The 18,616-nt window shown below is 44.1% G+C and overlaps 1 protein-coding gene across 4 annotated transcripts in view; it reads left to right on the forward strand.

Moving 5' to 3' along the window:
- cdc42bpab (CDC42 binding protein kinase alpha (DMPK-like) b) overlaps positions 1-17,785 on the forward strand; it is a 106,368-nt gene extending 88,583 nt beyond the window's left edge. Inside the window, exons 25-44 of one of the 4 annotated variants that reach the window (XM_028605388.1) lie at positions 1,092-1,130; positions 1,884-2,003; positions 3,604-3,687; positions 3,805-3,910; positions 4,202-4,338; positions 5,157-5,296; positions 5,658-5,739; positions 5,867-6,086; positions 6,484-6,546; positions 7,117-7,370; positions 7,521-7,645; positions 8,152-8,366; positions 8,457-8,554; positions 11,300-11,384; positions 11,765-11,888; positions 12,522-12,639; positions 13,280-13,397; positions 13,513-13,667; positions 14,739-14,813; positions 16,746-17,785. In XM_028605388.1, coding sequence (XP_028461189.1) covers positions 1,092-1,130; positions 1,884-2,003; positions 3,604-3,687; positions 3,805-3,910; positions 4,202-4,338; positions 5,157-5,296; positions 5,658-5,739; positions 5,867-6,086; positions 6,484-6,546; positions 7,117-7,370; positions 7,521-7,645; positions 8,152-8,366; positions 8,457-8,554; positions 11,300-11,384; positions 11,765-11,888; positions 12,522-12,639; positions 13,280-13,397; positions 13,513-13,667; positions 14,739-14,813; positions 16,746-16,877 — 2,490 coding nt within the window. In that variant the 3' untranslated portion in view covers positions 16,878-17,785. The remainder of the gene's footprint in view (positions 1-1,091; positions 1,131-1,883; positions 2,004-3,603; positions 3,688-3,804; positions 3,911-4,201; positions 4,339-5,156; positions 5,297-5,657; positions 5,740-5,866; positions 6,087-6,483; positions 6,547-7,116; positions 7,371-7,520; positions 7,646-8,151; positions 8,367-8,456; positions 8,555-11,299; positions 11,385-11,764; positions 11,889-12,521; positions 12,640-13,279; positions 13,398-13,512; positions 13,668-14,738; positions 14,814-16,745) is intronic. The other 3 variants (XM_028605389.1, XM_028605390.1, XM_028605391.1) reach the window with 3 other exon arrangements.
- Positions 17,786-18,616: the final 831 nt, after the last annotated feature.

Here is an 18,616-nt window from a genome sequence, read left to right on the forward strand (position 1 = left end):
AACAAAAATGATTTAAAGGAATATAAAAGTAAATGCAAAAATGTAAGGCTAAATAGTTGAAATATATGGTTAAAGATATTGAAGAAGCAGTTAATATAGTTAACTAAAAAATAGATGGATAAACATTTGATACAGTTAGCAAAAAGTAATGAATAAATAGCTAAAATAGTTAGCTTAAAGTAATGGCTAAATATTTGGTAACTTTAGCTAAAAGTAATAGATAAACATTTGAAAGTTAGCTAAAAGTAACGGATAAACAGCTAAAATAGATAAAAGTAATGGAAAATAGTTGATAGAGTTAACTAAAGTAACGGATAAACAAAACAGCTAAAATAGTTGGCAAAAGTAATGGATAAACAGTTGACAGAGTTAGCTAAAGTAACAGTTGATAAAATTTGCTGAAGTAATGGATAAACAGTTGATAGTTGGCTAAAGTAACAGATAAACAGTTGATAGAATTAGCTAAAGTAACAAACAGTTGACAGAGTTAGCTAAAGTAACGGATAAACAGTTGATAGAGTTAGCTAAAGTAACAGAAACCGTTGACAGAGTTAGCTAAAGTAACGGATAAACAGTTGATAGAGTTAGCTAAAGTAACAGAAACTGTTGACAGAGTTAGCTAAAGTAACTGATAAACAGTTGATAGAGTTAGCTAAAGTAACGGATAAACAATTGATAGAGTTAGCTTAAGTAACAGAAACAGTTGACAGAGTTGGCTAAAGTAACGGAAAAACATTGAATAGAGTTAGCTAAAGTAACAAACAGTTGACAGTTAGCTAAAGTAACGGAAAAAACATTGAATAGAGTTAGCTAAAAGTAGGCTAATCGAATATTTGATAGATAGTTAAAAGTAATAATACGATAAACCGATCAAACAGTTAAGAGAATAAATGGCCATATGGTGTTTAATAGTGTTATCAAGCTAAATAAGGCTGGGAACCACTGATTTGATACAATACAGGCTTATCTTACAATTTTAATGTTTCTCCCTCAGTTTGTTTAATTATGTGTTTTCAACTCTGCTAGACAGCCTTTCTGATATTCACTCATCTCTCTGTCTCTGCCACACTCTGCCTCTCCTGCCACTGAAGCGCTCGCCCTCCGTTGGCCCAGCTAGCAAAGGCAGACGTGTAAGCACCATCACTGCACTCTATGATCTCATTGAGCCTTTCTAAATGTGCTGTCTCGTTATGTTGCTCTTTAATTTGCGTGTGCATTTCCTGTGTATGTTTTCTGTGGCTGTCTGATTGCATGGCAGGGGTTCTGAAAAATGTGTGTTGTGTCATCAAAGGCATTAATGTCTTTATTCATTTTCCACATTTTAATTACATCGGATATTGATATGTCTGCAGCCTGTGTGCATTGGTGTCGGTATGTTTTTTGTTTTTATTCTTCAGCATAGCTTTGTAAATGGCCATGCATGGTGTATGGTATACGCTTGTGGTGTCTCACATTAGCATGGTCATTGGGCTGTGATGTGTTTTCATGGGGGGCAATAAAGTTGTGGTCGGTTTTTCTCTGTAACTTTGAAAGTATCTTGACCACAATATCTGTGTATACTGTTTTCCATTTGTGTATTGGCACCTGCTCCTTCTCTCTACGCATGGATGTGCTATATTGTTCTCTGGTTTGTTTGGTTTAACTAACACTCTACTTCTTTCCCTCTGTCTCCTTCCCTACCTCCTCCCATCCTTCTCTGTCCATCTGCCTCCTCACCACCTTGTTCCTCTTCATTTCTCATCCTCTTTTCCTCCTCCCATCCTCATTATTATTTTTTTTATACTCCCCTCTTCGGCTTCTTTTTGTTCTTTTTTTCTCACTTATCCTTTCTTACTTTTCCCTGTGTCCTCTCCCGGTCTTCCATCATGCCTCTCTCTCCTCAGGTGGACTCTATGGATAACTTCACCCCCTCCAACACTCCATCCCGGGAAGATGACCCTAAGTCCCACCTCAAGTCGCGATCGCGGTCACCCTCCATGGCTAGTGATATGGAGCCCATAGAGGTCAGACAATCCCTTATTCTGGGCAAAACTTGTTTTTGAATAGAGGCTGGTGTCCTACTAGCAAGATAGATGTAGGGGGCTTTCACACCTGCCTCATTTAGTTTGGTTCAGTAGTACGGTTTGTTTTCTCCTGTGGTGCGGTTCATTTGGGCATGTGTGAATGCGGCAATCGCACTCGGGACGTGCACCAAAAGTGGACCAAACAAACGTACCGAGACCTCCTTCATGAGGTGTTCCCTGTATGCTTCCTGTAGTCAGATCTGCTTTGCAATCTGCAATGCGGCAAAACATACAAACTGTAGCAGCTTGCTGTGTTTCTTTCACAGAAATAGACTGCGGTCAAGCTCGTCATCCGTCACTCACATCTTCGTGGTCAAACCAGCCGCTGCTAAAGTTGGAGACACCGGCACAGCAGAGCAAAGTCTCAGTGACCAGAGCAGACGTAGTAACGTTGCTCGCGGAACAGTGTCTGCTTATTTAAATGAAAAAATGCTGGTTTGACCATGGAGATGGAAGAAATATGCACTAGTCCAGAACATAGGACCTTCTTCCTGTATTGACTTTTTTTACTCCCGCCCCTGACACGTGAGCGGAGTGCACATTCTTGCGTGGTTTGTAATGAGCCATTTTGGTACGCTTGGATTTTTCCAGCTGTGAAATGAAACCGAACCAAGGGGAAATCTCTCCCAAGTTTACAAACTCATCAACCGATTCAGACCAGAACAAATGAACTGTTGGTGTGAAAAGGCCCGTAGAAGATATCCGAGTACAAGAGAACTTTGGTGGGATGTATTTTCCTATCCTTTCACCATATATAGAAATCCTTATCTAGATTTGTTTTGATTAAGAAGATCTAGTTTAGCCTCAGTTGCCTCTCTCCGAACATGGCATCTGTGTGTCTGGCATGTCGAGGAACGAGAAAAGAATCTGTCCAAATATTCCTCATACCGATTCAATTGACAATTTGCAATGAAGGTTCAACTGAAACGGTTACTCAGAGCCACTCACAATGCTGAGTTTGTCAAATAGGTCAGGCCTTGTGAATAGCGAGTAACTCAATTCTTAGTAACTCATTATGGAGAAATGGGAGCAGCGCAGTGTAAAAGCCAACATTGAGGCCAGCTGTAGACTCCAATTTAAATTGAACTTGGTGTGTTCTCAGACTGTTGTCTAATATGGTGCTGCAAGTAAATACCAGTGTCCTAATTGGGACTTGTTGTGCTTGTAAACCAAATTGGAAGCAGATATGACTCGCAAGTTCCTCATAATAAAAATGAATAATGGAGTCATCTTAAAGCTAGTTTAACTATGAATGTGAACAGATAATATGAAACTGCAGGCAATCGCATTGCTCATATTGTACTAATAGGAGCCTGAGGGAAACGGTAGACAAATTTTGAATGAATTGCCAGCTCTAACTTCGTCATCTCAATCATTACCTCTGACTTAACTTACAGAATGTCTTGTCCTTGCTTTTTGACCTTGGAAAGCTATTTAATTAAGTTTTATGTCACTCATACATTGGATAAAACCAAATAAAAAGAACAGCCAAGATACAGTACCTCACTGCTAAATGTTTTTTGTGTGTTCTATCATGCAGTTGATAGACCATCCTCCTCGTACAGTCCAGACCCCCACCATGCGCTCAGGGGGTTACGGCAGTATTGGACGCTCCTCCCCTAAGGTTAGACATTTTTCTGTAGGATCCCACTTCATTGTTAAACAGACATCGTGCTATTTTAATAACCACTGATTATGTCTCTGTTACTCATTCATGCTCATTCCTTCATGCACTCCACAGCCCAAAGCACATCAGTTTGTGGTGAAGTCATTCACCACGCCCACTAAGTGTAACCAGTGCACTTCCCTCATGGTGGGGCTCATACGTCAAGGCTGTACCTGTGAAGGTAAGGACAGGAATAGCGTAAGGTGAAGGAAAACACAGTAGATGGGATCTAAACTTGTAAACTGTGTTCTGGCCATTGACACCACCATGAAATCTCTATAACACACCCCAAAACCTGCATAATCTGTTACTATAATGATTCCAGTTTATATTTTCAAGTTTAACAAACATCCATGGTAACATGACAAAACCGCAAAGCTAGTTTGTCTTTTCATTGATTTTAAAATCGGATACTTGATCGGTTGAACATCTTGTTTGTCCCCATCTTGTCTCCGTCTGTCTCCTTGTCCAGTGTGTAACTTCTCCTGCCATGTAACATGTGCGGACAAGGCTCCGGCTGTGTGTCCCGTGCCCCAGGACCAGACCAAGGGCCCGCTGGGTATCGACCCTCAGAGGGGTATTGGTACTGCGTATGAAGGCCACGTCAGGGTGAGTGAGAGAAAAAAGCCCTGCTTGTCTTTGGTCCCAGATAGTGACTCGGAGAACTGAATACTCGGTTGAAAACGATGCAGATTTTTGGAGAGCTTGAGATGAGCTGGTTTCTGAGTTGTTTACTTAACCAAATCAACTTTTACTCCCCCTGATTTCTTCCCAAATCCACACAAAGGTAACCATGAACTGTAGCTTTTAGTGGACACTTGGATTTCAGGTTTCTCACAGTACCATGCCGGCTTACACTAGAGCAGAGATCTTCAACAGGGGGTCTGGGGCCCCTAGGGGTCCTCAGAGTCACTGCAGGGGGGCTAAGGTTAAAAAAACTAACTGAAATGTCTTAACATGAATCCAACATATTATTAGCAAATATAAATCAGCCTATTTGTGAAAAAAATTATGATAGGCTTACTGGCCTAAAGGTACTCACTAAGGTAGCCATGCACAGATACAGTACTTAATCCAGAGGAGTCACTGTTTATAATTAAAACATGATTCATAAAATCGTGGCAACAAATATTTTAATAGCTTAGTATTCTATGCACTAAAAAGGTATGTATAAAGGCCTTAGGCTGCCCACACGTTATTGTAGGCCTAACTTATCACGCAACCTAATTATATACAACATGTAGTAGGGGGTCCCTGATCCGTCTCTCTCTCTCTGTTAAGGGGTCCTTAGCTGGAAAAATGTTGAAGACCACTGCACAAATATACCTGAGTGGGAATTGGTACCTTTTACATTAAACACTGTAGAAGGCATTTCAACTACCAACCACGCATTATGTCACTCAACCATGTCTCTTTGTCTGTCCTAGGTGCCCAAACCTACAGGGGTGAAGAAGGGTTGGCAGAGGGCGATGGCTGTGGTGTGTGACTTCAAGCTGTTCCTCTACGAACTGGGAGAAGGAAAAGCAACGCAACCAAGTGTAGTAGTCAGCCAAGTCATAGATATGAGGTAGGAGAAGTGCAGCAACTCTTCTTAGTGATTTTATAAATCTGACTATCCTGGATGTTCAGCTGCGTCTAGGTAGTTTACTGTGTACTGCAATGAAACAATAGAACAATTACACTGTTGACTGACCAACAGTCTAAAAAAAACCCAAATTGGTTTACTGCTATATATGACAAAGAAAAACAGCACATCATTTAGAAGCTGAAACTAGAAAATGTTTGACATTTTTTGCGATAAAAATGACAGACGTGATTAACCAGTTATCAAATATAATTTTCTGCCGATCAACTAATGGAATAATAGACTAATCATTGCAACTTTAGGTCCTGTGTGTCTAACCTTTGATCTCATTCCTGTCATCTAGGGATGAAGAGTTTTCAGTCAGTTCTGTCCTGGCCTCTGATGTCATCCACGCCAGCCGCAAAGACATCCCCTGTATATTCAGAGTAAGTTGTCTTGTTGCTTGTTTTTTTAAGCAACCAACAGTTTCAAAATAACCGGAATCCCCCTAAATTCTTAAATACTATTTAACACCTGATGGGACTTTACCCCTGTCCCTCTTCAAATCCTCAGGTGACCGCGTCCCAGCTCTCCCCCTCCAGCAACCACAAGCCCTCCATCCTGATCCTGGCCGACAGCGACCAGGAGAGGAACAAATGGGTGGGCCTCCTCAACGAGCTCCACCGCATCCTCAAGAAGAACAAGCTCAAGGAGCGCTTTGTCTACGTCCCCAAGGAGGCGTACGACAGCACCCTGCCGCTCATCAAGACCACACAGTCTGCTGCTATCATAGGTGGGCCTTCGAACACTCCATAAAACACAGAGTACTACACAGGTTTATTGGAAGCAATTATAATACTGTATGTCACCGCTAATCAAGATCCCAGATAGTACGTGCATCTGGGACCCAGATGCATGTACTCCCTTTTTATCATCCCTATCATCGGATCTCTATGCAGTCGTTATCTCAACAGTAGATAGCTCCTTCTTCATGTATTTGCAGCCAAGAGTAGTTTTTTTGTTGTTGTTTTTTTTACAGCTAATAGATCAGAGAAACTCTTGAGTTCCAGCTGTTTGGCTTCAACCATGTTATGAAAATAGGAACCAGCAGATTTCCTGCACAGAAGGCCCTTTTCTGTCCCCTTACTGGCACTGAAATGGCCGTCTTGCTTTATTTGCTTTGCCCTCAGATCACGAGCGTGTCGCCCTGGGCAACGAGGAAGGCCTTTTTGTCATCCACGTCACCAAAGATGGTAAGATCCACTCTTTAAGAACTGTTCTGTGTGCTTGTTTTGTTCCTCCCCTTGTTGCAGTTTTTAAATGTGTTCGCATTCTGTTAGGGCTGCTCGATTATGGAAAAAAAATATAATCACGATTATTTTTGGTCAAAATTGAAATCACGATAATTTAACATGATTACTCGTTTACTTCTGGAAAGATTTCGCAGTTATTGAACTTAAAAAACAGTGGAAAAAGTTAAATAAATCAACAGTAAAAAAAAAAAACACAACTGTTAAATTTGCCTTGATATTTTTCCTATTTAAACTTAATTTTTTCATTCAGAACAAAAAGAGAAAATAAGAGTTTACTTTCAAAACGTAATGAGCTAAATAATTGTTTTTCTCGATTATTCCGTTTTTGTGATCATTGGGAGCCAAAATCATAATCATTATTACATTTCTATTAATTGCACAGCCTCTTTTTTTATGACCCTCCCAACAACTGCCTATTTCTGTTCCAATGTCACTCCCAAAACTGCCTGCTACTGCTTCTCTCTCTTGTCTTCACCACGTCCTGTCTTCTCCCTCCGTCCTTCCTTTCAGAAATAATCCGGGTGGGGGACAACAAGAAGGTACACCACATCGACCTGATTCTCCAGGAGCAGCTGCTGGCGGTCATCTCCGGCAGGAACCGTCACGTCCGCCTCTTCCCCACGCAGGCCTTGGACGGCCGCGAGACCGAGTCCTACAAGCTGGCTGAGACAAAGGGCTGCCAGACCATTGTCTCTGGCCCCGTCCGCAACAGCTCGCTCACCTGCCTCTGCGTGGCCATGAAGAGACAAATCATCTGCTACGAGGTCCGAGAGCACCGTTTATTACTGTTGATCAGTTCTCCAAATAGTTATTATATATATTATTGTGTTTAAGCCTCTGAAATGATTTATATATATTTTTTTATTCATATTTTTTTGCTGTTGCAAAAACCACTCTGTCCTCCTGCACTCCAGGTGAATAAGAGTAAAGCCCGTCACCGTCGGCTGCGAGAGGTGCAGGCCCCGGGGCCCGTTCAGTGGATTGGTCTGCTCAGCGAGCGGCTCTATGTAGGATATCAGTCTGGCTTCACCCGCTACAGGTACTCTACCTGCTAACTGGCTGATCTATGTGCAGTGGAGGTGTTCCCCTAATGGGTTTTATGTCTGTTTTTTATTGTTACCTTATGTTAAGATAACCTGACTCCGCCAGATGGATCGCTTCGCATTTGCTTGGCATATCCATCTGGGAACTTTCCGTTGGAGAACTTTTGGGAAGGGGCGAAAATAGCTGATTGGATAAACCATCTGTCTATCACCACCTCTGTTGGTGATAGACGGGCCAAATCAACCAATCAGATCAAACTCTTGCCGAAACCAGTTGGGAGAAGGGCAAAAACATCTTTTCCTCCGAGAAAAGCCTCCAGTGCCGTTTTTTGCTCTTCTTTCAACGAAGGAATACTTTCAGAGACTTGCGCGATAGCTACGCTCCTCTCATCCGTGGAAGCTGCCACGTTGTTTAGACTGAACAGTCGCTTCTCGTATATATAAATAATGTATAAATGGATTTATCTCTTAATAAATCTTAACTCTGCGATGACCACGACAGTGTCCACGGCGACACGGCCCCTGTCAACCTGCTCCACCCCGAGGACCACACCCTGGCCTTCATCCCCCAGCAGAGCCTGGACGCCCTCTGTGCCGTGGAGATCTCCAGCAAGGAGCTGCTGCTGTGCTTCAGCGCCATCGGCGTCTACGTGGACTCCCAGGGCCGCCGGTCGCGGCAGCAGGAGCTGATGTGGCCGGCTGTTCCCACCTCTGCTTGTGAGTGCAGGAATTAATGTCAGCGTATGTGGGGATTTAAATTTTAAAATGCAGATTTAGAAAACAAATGAGGTTTCCCTTTTTGTCCAGGCTACAACGCCCCCTACCTGTCGGTGTACAGTGAGAACGCCATCGATGTGTTTGACGTCAACACCATGGAGTGGATCCAGACCATCCCTCTCAAGAAGGTCAGTGCTGTGGACTTTGGCCTGTCGTGATTGTGACATGAATGTCATATTCTGATAAGCTGTTCTGTTTACGAGGCCTTTCAGAGTTTTAAGACCATCTGGGACAGGCTTGCTCACTGTCCCCAGGTGAAGAACCAAACATGCAGAAGCCGCTTTTAGGGCCTGTTTACACAACAACGCTTGCGGGTGAAAAGGAAAAAATATTTTATCAGGTGTGCCTTTCGTTTAGATGGCGACGGCGATTTTGGGGCTTAAAAATGCAAAAAAAAAAAAACAGTGAAACCACCCTCCAGAGTGGAAATCTTAAAGGGACACGCCGACTTATTGGGACTTTAGCTTATTCACCGTAACCCCCAGAGTTAGATAAGTCCATACATACCCTTCTCATCTCCGTGTGTGTTGTAACTGTCTGACGGCTCCACCGGTAGCTTAGCCTAGCACAGATCTTGGAGGTAACTGGTTCCAACTAGCCTGCTGCTCCAAATAAGTGACAAAATAACACCAAAATGTTCCTATTTACATGTTGTAATTTGTATAGTCACAGCGTGTACAAATAACAAGGTCACATGAGACACAGCCATCTTCTAACCCAGGGGTCGGCAACCTTAGGCACGCGTGCCACCATGGGCACGCGGGACCTTAACCAATGGCACGCTGGCAATATGCATGCAAGAGAGTTAGTGATGTGTTGAAATCATGGTTGAAATGCTGAAGCACTCTCTCATCCGCATGCCAAATTACAACGTTCACAGTTATTTACGGTAGTTTGATTGATTCATATCTCTGACTGGGAACAATACAAAGAGGATTACCAGCAGCCGCTGGGGCAGATGAACTAACGCTAGTCTTGTTACTGTAAGTAGGCTACATTAAAACCTTTGTGAGTTAAAAGCCAATACTTATTAATGCACTCACCTGTGTAGACCGGCATAAACATGTAGAAAGCGATATTTCAATCTGCTCTGTCTGCTCAGTCCACTCTTGTCCGCTGCGCTGTTTTACGCAAACACAGCTCTACTCTGCAAACACAGCTCTACTCTGCAAATAGCTAATTTTTACAAAACAAGCTAAAGCAGAAGCTGTCGGTTTGTAGTCTGTTTATCTTAGTTTGCAGGGAATCTTGAAATTTTGACAAATTCTTATAAACTTAAGCTGGCTGAAGAAACCATCCTCTCCGCTGGAGCGGTAAATATGGATGCATTATAAGACCAAAACAAAGACATGTGGCTACTTAATATGGACGTGAATGACGCAGTCGTTATGTTCGCGTTCTTCATTGTTGATAATGATGCTGGTTGTGTTATTATTATTTTAGCATCGATTCATTGAAAATGAGGCATACAGGACCTGCTTATCAGTCCATTCATCATAAAGTTGGCCTCAACTTTTCTTCAGGCTCTTTGACAGTGATATTTTTGTCAGTCCATTTTCTACCAATCAGGACGCTGCATACCAAAAACATGTTTCCATAATCATAATAATACTATACAATAATAATAACTACAAGGACCTGATTATGAGAAATAAATGTTATCAAATGTTGCTATGGAATAAAATTACAGATTCCCTGGATATTACATTTTGATGTGATGTCATAATTAAATTTAATGTTGACATGATACACTAATAAACAAGAAATTTTGAAAAGGGCACTTCATATCAAAAAGGTTGCCGACCCCTGTTCTAACCGTATATAAACTGGGAACTATATTCTCAGAAAGGCGAAGCACTGCTACTCTCTGCTCGGGGCTTCTCAGGTGCTGCAAGCGTATCACTCCGCCCAAGTAGCAGAAGTATAAGAAGAATAAGCTAAAGTCCCAATAAGTCGGCGTGTTCCTTTTTTAAAAAATGTTCCACCGTCGCGTTCCCATCTAAAGGATAAAAACGCAAAGTTGTGCTCCGATCTGCTGTGTTGTGTATTGTTGTGGTGGCTGGCGACCCACCCCATATTTCGTTACATAAATCAAAATATGGTCCATGGCCACTCCCCCGTTGGGTATCCACAGCCTGGCTATACTTGGTCCGGATGGCTTTCAGCTTTGATGATGTCTGACTTTTCCAGATAGCGTCTTTCTCGTGTGGATATGAGGTCCCTCCATGTACAGGATACTGCTGAAGAACTTCGGTCCATATGTCTATATATTTTGACTAGCAGGACTCCCAGTCCACGCCCTGTTGTGGCTTTGTAATCTAAGGTTGTTCGGGAGCAATAACTCCACCTCCTCGTCTGTCCAGACAAAATTGTCAGCTTTTGTTGTTGGCTTCGCCATGTTTTGGTTTTGCGCTACTAGGGAGAGTAGTAGAAGGAAGGTCCTACGCAGGCACACTACCACCTAGCCTACATTGAATTTCACACACTTTCGCGTCACCAGGTCTTACGCTCTCCTATTTAAATGAAGGCCTAAAAATCCCCCCAAAAAAAGAGATGGTCGTTCCTACACTTCTGTGCTTCTAAAGTTGGTTTTAAATCTACTGTTTACTACCGCTTTGTATGGTATGCCTTTAGTAAATCACTTTAAATTACCTTTATATCTGAATTATGCTATAAAAAATTAAAAATGAATTGCCTTGCCTTGGATTGTTGGGAAGTTTAGACAAGTGGTGACATCTCTGGCTCCACCTGGTGGATTGGATGCTTTACATAATAGAGTCAATTTCTAGACTAAAACAGATGATTATTGATCAGAAATCAGATGTGAAAAATAGATTAATGATAGATTTCTCTGCTTTCCCCCCCCCCTTCAGGTGCGACCTCTGAACGTCGACGGCTCTCTGAACCTGCTGGGACTGGAAACAGTCCGGCTCATCTACTTTAGAAACAAGATGGCCGGTAAGGATTGACAGGAGTGTGTTGTGTGAACAGCACACGGCTAAAAACGGCAAAAATGTCAAGAATGACCCAATACAGTGTAAGATTTATTCCATTGTGGTTTATATCTGGCTGTTGCCCTTCATCGCCGTTTCCACAGTTAGCTCCAGCAGGATGTGGAGCTGCAGTTGTCATTGCAGGACCTTAACTCTCAGTGAACTATTTTGTGACTGTGTAACCATTATTCTGCTCATTATATGTTGTTGTTTTTGGAGAACAAAAGCAACTTGAGTAAGAGTAGAAAGTTTGACCACGCCACTCTCAACCACCAAAGTAAATGTGCGACACTTTGTAGTCTTTTGACGTAAAACGTGGCTGTGGCTTTTGTTGTGATCTCCCAGAGGGTGACGAGCTGGTCGTCCCGGAGACGTCGGACAACAGCAGGAAGCAGATGGTGCGCAGCATGAACAACAAGAGACGCTTCTCCTTCAGGGTGCCGGAGGAAGAGCGACTTCAGCAGAGGAGGTAGTTTAGCTGCAGCGCGAGGCACATGGAGACTTTTACTGGCCCTGTACTACCTGACAATTGTTCTTGCTTTTGCAATTCTGTTACCAGGTTAAGTTTTCTTAACTTTCTCTTCTGTGTTTTCATTTAAAAGTGATTAACATTTATTTATTTTTATTGTTTTTCCCCTGGACCAATTAATAACAGTACTGGCACCACTGCAGTACTGTTGTGATCGTCACTATGTTTTAAGACTGCAACAAGCTAATAAAATGTGCAGGCTTATCGTTGCAAAAGTAGTAAAAACTACACACTAACTCAACCCTAAAATCATCAAATACACTTGCTTGAACACTTGCCTTCTCATTAATGAGCATGAAGGGCAACCAAAACCAGTATTACTTGTTGTGGATGTTTGGCAGAAGTCGAAAAAACCAAAAACCAAATGGCAACCTATTTACAACAGTATTGTGTTTGTTGCCCTTAAGGTACAACTAATGGCTAACGGAGGTGAGTACTAGATGAGTGGGCTACTAAAGCCACATTTTATCACTTAGCCTGACTGTCTGCACCGCTGCACTCAGTCGGTTCCAGTCTCACTCTGAACCTTTTTGGGCCTCTACTCATGTTGTCTGTGTGTCTTTGTGATTCTAGAGAGATGCTGCGAGATCCAGAGATGAGGAACAAGCTGATCTCCAACCCCACCAACTTCAACCACGTGGCCCACATGGGACCAGGAGACGGGATCCAGATCCTTAAAGACCTGCCCATGGTATGTACACACACACACTGTACAAACACACACACACACACACACAAACTATATACAGTATATATATGTGCATGCAAGACTTATGTATGTACTGGCAAACACACATGCGTATACAGAGGCACACACAAACTTATGTATTACGTACATATTGAAACAGACACACTTGGACTGTTTGAGATGTGTGTGTTTGGCGACCTGCTTCTACAGAACCAGCCCCCCCCCCCCGTCCTTTATCTTTTGATGTCTCCTGTAGCATGCCAACATTGGGATTTGAGCAGAGAAAGTTGCACAGTTTCCATTATATGCCCTATTTTTGTAAACTGACCTAAAAAACAGCTTGTTTGAATTCCATAACGAACCTCCTCATCCTCATATGCCTTCATCCTCTAAAGTTCACTCACCTTGCTCCTCATGACCGACTGTGGCGTTTTAAGGAGACCATGCATGCACGTCTTGTCTGCCCAAACCTCATTGGCCAATCACATGAGGGCCACTTCTGTGTTCAGCTGTAGAGCATGTAGAGTGTATCACCGCAGCCTCCTCACTCCTGTCCCCTGCACTGCACTCTGTGTGTGTGTGTGTGTGTGTGTGTGTGTGTGTGTGTGTGTCTGTGTGTTTTCTCTGTGCGTGTTTAAACCAGAACGTTCGTGTTCAGGAGAGCCGTGCGGGCTTCAGCGGTTCAGTCAGCATCCCCTCCATCACCAAGAACCGGGCCGAGCCGGGCCGTTCCATGAGCGCCAGCAGCGGTCTGGGCATACGTGAGTAACAGCAGCCCATAACTCCTCTTAGAACCAGAGGCACTCTAACAGCCTCCTTCCCTGCATAGTAGCATCATGTTTGGTGCTTCCCCCTGACTTCCTCCTTTCTCCCCAGGCTCGTCCTCCCAGAACGGCAGCGCTCTGCGCAGAGAAATGTCCGGAGGAAGCTACGGCAAGCGGCAGACCATGACCTCTCCCTCGGAGAGCTCCCTGTCCTCGGGCGGAGGCATGGACTGTGCTGATGCTCCACTCTCGCAGTTTGACAGAGAGGTCAGTAAATAGATAGAAACTGAACATACAGCTTCATGTGCGGTTGACTGTAAACACGAAAAGACTTTATGTAAAATACTGTATCTTTATATATATATATATACTGTATGGGTCTGGACAGCCTTAAACAACTAACCCTGTCTTAATTGCACACTTTAGTTTCTACTAACAGTTGGTTCAAATCAGGGCCAATCTGACTGGACAGATTGTTGTGCAGCCACTTTATAGATCTGAAATCCGGAGTCCATGTCAACCCAACATCAGCTTTGTATGAACAAGTCCAAATGCAGATCATGTTTGTTTCCTTGCCATGCGATTGTAGAAGCTAGACATTAATTCATTGAATATTTAAAATAAAGTCGATCACATTGTTTCCCCCCATTGAAGAAGAAAAAAAACAACTCCTCCCTCTATCCCATCCGTCACAAACATCCCAGCCTCCGGCCGCAGGCCTCTCACCCCTATCCCACTGCTCTGATTGGTTAGCTCCCTGTGATGTCAGCGCTTTCTAGTGAACGCAAGTCAACGTCTCCCAGTATGGCCTGTTAGCACCTCCCCATGGTGTCTGGGACACCAGCAACCCCCCGTCAACGGTCTGTACACATGTTTAAGAGCTAAGGTCTAAGTCGAGTGAGGGGGGGGGAGGGGGGGGGGGTGACGCTTAGTCAAAATCATCATGTCGCTTCTGTTTACAATAGCAACCCTGCAACAACGTTTATGTATATTTCCAAAACAGACACACAGATAAAGCAACTAGGATCAGACAGTAACTGCAATAGCTTGTGCAGTTTTATAGCAACTTCTACCCCCACCCACCCTCCCACCCACCCAGCCTCCCACCCTCCCTCCCACCCACCCAGCCTCCCACCCACCCTCAAACTGCCCGCCATCCGTCCTGTGGCTCCCTCATCCTCATGGCCCATACGCCTGGATGCTGTGAGCTTCATTTGCCCCATTCCTCGCCTCCCTCCACCCTCACTCAGCTGTACCTTGCCCCCCCTCCCCCCCCCCCCCTCCCACCCCAGCATGTTGTCTGTGGGCTGGGCGCTGAGTCTGAACTCTCCTCTGCAGTGGCAGGCAGTCTCACCGTCGGAGAAGACCCCCGATCTGAAAAGGGCTTTAAGGACCCTGCTTAGTAAGATGAAGGTAATGTCAACAGCTGCAACGACCGCACCCAAACACACAGACTGAGATCACCGTGGCACTGAACACGCACCCCACATGCACAACCACACTGTATCATTTCCAAACTCTATACACAAACACGTTTGGGGAAAAAACACACACACAGCGAGGGTGTTGTTAGCCATGGCTTTCGCTCTCGCTGCACCATCTCCGCTCCGTCACATCTGCAGCGCCATCTGATGGCTTGTCACATCTGTCACCGGAGCATCAGCTGCACCATCAGCCTGTCCCTCACCTGGCCCTCTGTCGTTTTTTTTTTTTTTTTTTTTTTTTTTGGTTGCTGGTTAAAAAACGCTGCTGCTGCTTGGACATTTTGCATAATTCTTCCCACAATCACCGAGCATGTCTGCTTCCACACGGCTCGCCGACAGCCTGCCCATGTTTCTAACCGCGAGCTGTCCAGCTCAGAGCACAACTAGGCCAGACTGATATAGACTACTGAGTGGGCGGCGTAGTCTGTGCTCCCTGCAGGATAGGACTCTCCATGTGATGATAAAATGCGTCCAATCATACATGCGATTGATTACTGATTATTGATGCGATTGATGCGATGTCACCTAGACGACGGTTTTTACACAATGTAGCTGGGCGGTGCTCCTACCAAAGACGCAGACTCTGCCCGAACCTCAGTTTTAAAGAGCAAATGTATGAAAAAGACACAATTGCCCATCTCCATTGACTTGTGAAAGGCTCCTGTGTGAGTGCGCGACGTTTCATAGCTCCACAGTCTTGTTTTTGCCGCAGCCGCGGACGGTAGAAGGGAGACAGTCGGACGGTTGTGCCTCTCGGAGTTTTCTAGGCCAAACGAGTTCAGATCGGATCCAAACAGGAGACGATTGTTGTACAATCAAAGACGGAGTCACTGAACAGGAAAGAGATGTGTTCATACAGCCCATGAGATCATTAGAACTCCCCTAACGTGAAGACATGAGCACTGAAGTGGAAAGACGATCCTACGGCACACAGTACGTCCGGTCTGTTCTCTCTTCTACGCTCCTCTGTTACTTTCAAAGGGAAGGAGAGCCAGCGGCTGTCATGTCCGTGTTGAGTTAAATGGATCCCATACGTTCCACACATGCGAGTCCTGTACTGTATGTGAGGTACAGCGTGAAGGTTTAACCACCACACCCCCCCACCCCCACCCCCCGTCCTCATCTGGCCGGCCTGCATGTTTGTTTTCCTTCAGCTGATCATTTCTGCTCAATTGAGCCGTTCATCTGCTGATGATGTGGAATGTATTCGAAGACGAGGTGGGGGGAAGTGATGTGATATAATCTGACGTTCAATGTGTCCTCCGGCCCAAACAGCAGATTAATAAGCATCAGAGAGAGAGGCTCCTTGGCTGTGACTTTAAGAATATGCACTTTAAACTGTAATGGTCTTTTAGCGCTGCCTTTTATATTCAATTCAAGGTTTAATTTGTTCAATAAAAGAATGTTGGAAATGGTTTGTTTTAAATTCAACGAGCAGTTTGTTGTATCTTAGCAGAATGCTGAAAGCCGCAGAAATGCAGAACTGATCACTCTTTAATATCTGTTTATTTATCGCAAGTCATATTGTTATTGCGATATTTAACAACGATATTGCATGTTTTCCTCCTAACGTGCAGCCCTAGTAAAGTGTCTCAGTCAGTTATTTTCTACCTTTCATCAGCCCTCGGACAGACACTTAGTCTTCAGTTCCCTGAATCTGAATTCTAAATTATATATATTATATAATTATATATGTTATAAATGTTATAAGGCACTGCTTTCATCATCTAATCGATGTGCTTTCCCCCTGTCCCTTTTATTTCCCCCCCTCCCCAAACTTCACTTGCTTTCTTTCTTCATCTCAAACTCCCTCTTTCTCCTCTCCTCTCTCTCCCGTTCCTTCTCTCCTCTCCTCCTCCAGGACTCGGACTCCCCCCGCCACTCGACGGCCTCCAACAGCTCCACCTTCAGCAGCCCCCCCAGTCCCGCCTCCCCACACAAGACCAAGTCCCTGTCCCTGGAGAGCACAGACCGGATGAACTGGGACACATGAGCCTCGGGCCAGCCTCTCGCCACCCCAAACCCCGCCCACTGACCCCCCCCCCCCCCCCACACCCGGAACCACCCTCCGACCGACAGCACAGGACTCCAAGCCCTCCTCTCCCTCCTCCACCGCAGCCTCTCACACCCCCTCTCTGAATATTTCCGCTCACTGCCCAGAGAACTGCACCTCCCGGTGAACATTTGTCCCACTTTACAACCTCACTTTGTCTCTCATCGTACTTCCAGACGGGGGCAGAAACACTGAGAAAGGGTCCGTCCTCTCTTTGAGGGGAAATTCTGAGGGAGAAGTTATAAAAAATGAGTGGTAGTGTACATGTGGGTGCTGATGTTTGAGGGTGTGTGTGTGTGTGTGTGTGTGTGTGTGTGTGTGTGTGTGTGTGTGTGTGTGTGTGTGTGTGTGTGTGTGTGTGTGTGTGTGTGTGTGTGTGTGTGTGTGTGAGAGAGTGTGTGTGCGTGAGAAGCTGTATGCGCTTGCCAGCGCGTGTGCATGTGTTTGATTCAGAAAGGGCATAAGCTGTAGGAATGAAAACCTCCCGACTTGGCTCTTTTTATTTTTTATTTTTTTTTGCTATTGACCGAAGCAATCGAGCTTCACGGACCCAACTGTGTCCCCCCCCACGGCCCCCTGAGATTTATTCAGAGACTCGAAAACCTCACAATGCAACGAAAGAAAAGAGGGTTATTACGGAGTGGAAATGATTTGTACTTGTATATAGGACCCTTTTGGGTTTTAGGGGACAATACTTTAATTTATTTATCAATCTTAGACAAGTAAAGGGAGGTTTGCTTCGTGGCCTGAATCAGACGGGTGGAGTTGAACCATTCCTCACTTCCCTCCTTAGCTTTCTCTTTGGGTGCTGCAAAAATAGAAAATGTAAAAAAAAAAAAAAAAAAAAAAAAAAAGAGAGAGAGAGAAAGAAAAGCAATGATTTTTTTTTTTTTTTTTTTGCTCATGATATTAAGTGCAGTGACTTGATAATATATTTTTTTTTAATTTTGACCGTCAGCAAAAAGCTACAAGCATCCTTATTAATGCCAGCTGGTGTGACATCACCACAGCTCCTCTGTGCTACTCTCTTCCTCATTGGCCCATTGCGAGTGACATCATCCAGCAGCCCTGGACGATTCCTTTAACCGTGTTAGACGTTCCACTTTGCTGTACAACCAAACTGACCAACTCACAGGTTCCCATCACAATAATGTACATAGGTTCAACGTAGAGAGTAATATATGATAAGGAAAATACTATTGAGAACTACACGGGAAAAAAATCCTCTTTTATTTTCCTTTTTTTTGTTTTGTTTTGAGAGTGATTTGGGGTTGTATTCACACAAAAAGCCATTTTAAACCACTTTCCAGTTTTCATTTTTTTACCAATTGATTTTAGTGTTTGTTTTATAATGTATGTATGACACGCATTGTGTGTTGTTGTTTTTTTTTTTTCCCCACTTGGTTGGCGTTTGAGCGAAGAAAACTCACGTATGGATCGACACTACTGCCCGTACCTTAGAGTGAACACGTGCATGTATCACACATGTATACACACACATACAGACACACACACACACACACAGGTGGTGTTTTTATGCAGCAAATGCCTTGTCCTGCTCCTCCTCTGACTGTTGGAGGGGAAGTGGCTCTGATCATTTAATCAACAGTTAGTGTGTGTGTGTGTGTGTGTTTCTAAATTGGCTGTGGTACCTGGATGGAAAGATCGTTCCTTCCACT

This window comes from Perca flavescens, chromosome 18, assembly GCF_004354835.1.
Source record: "Perca flavescens isolate YP-PL-M2 chromosome 18, PFLA_1.0, whole genome shotgun sequence".
Classification (NCBI taxonomy): Eukaryota; Metazoa; Chordata; class Actinopteri; order Perciformes; family Percidae; genus Perca; species Perca flavescens.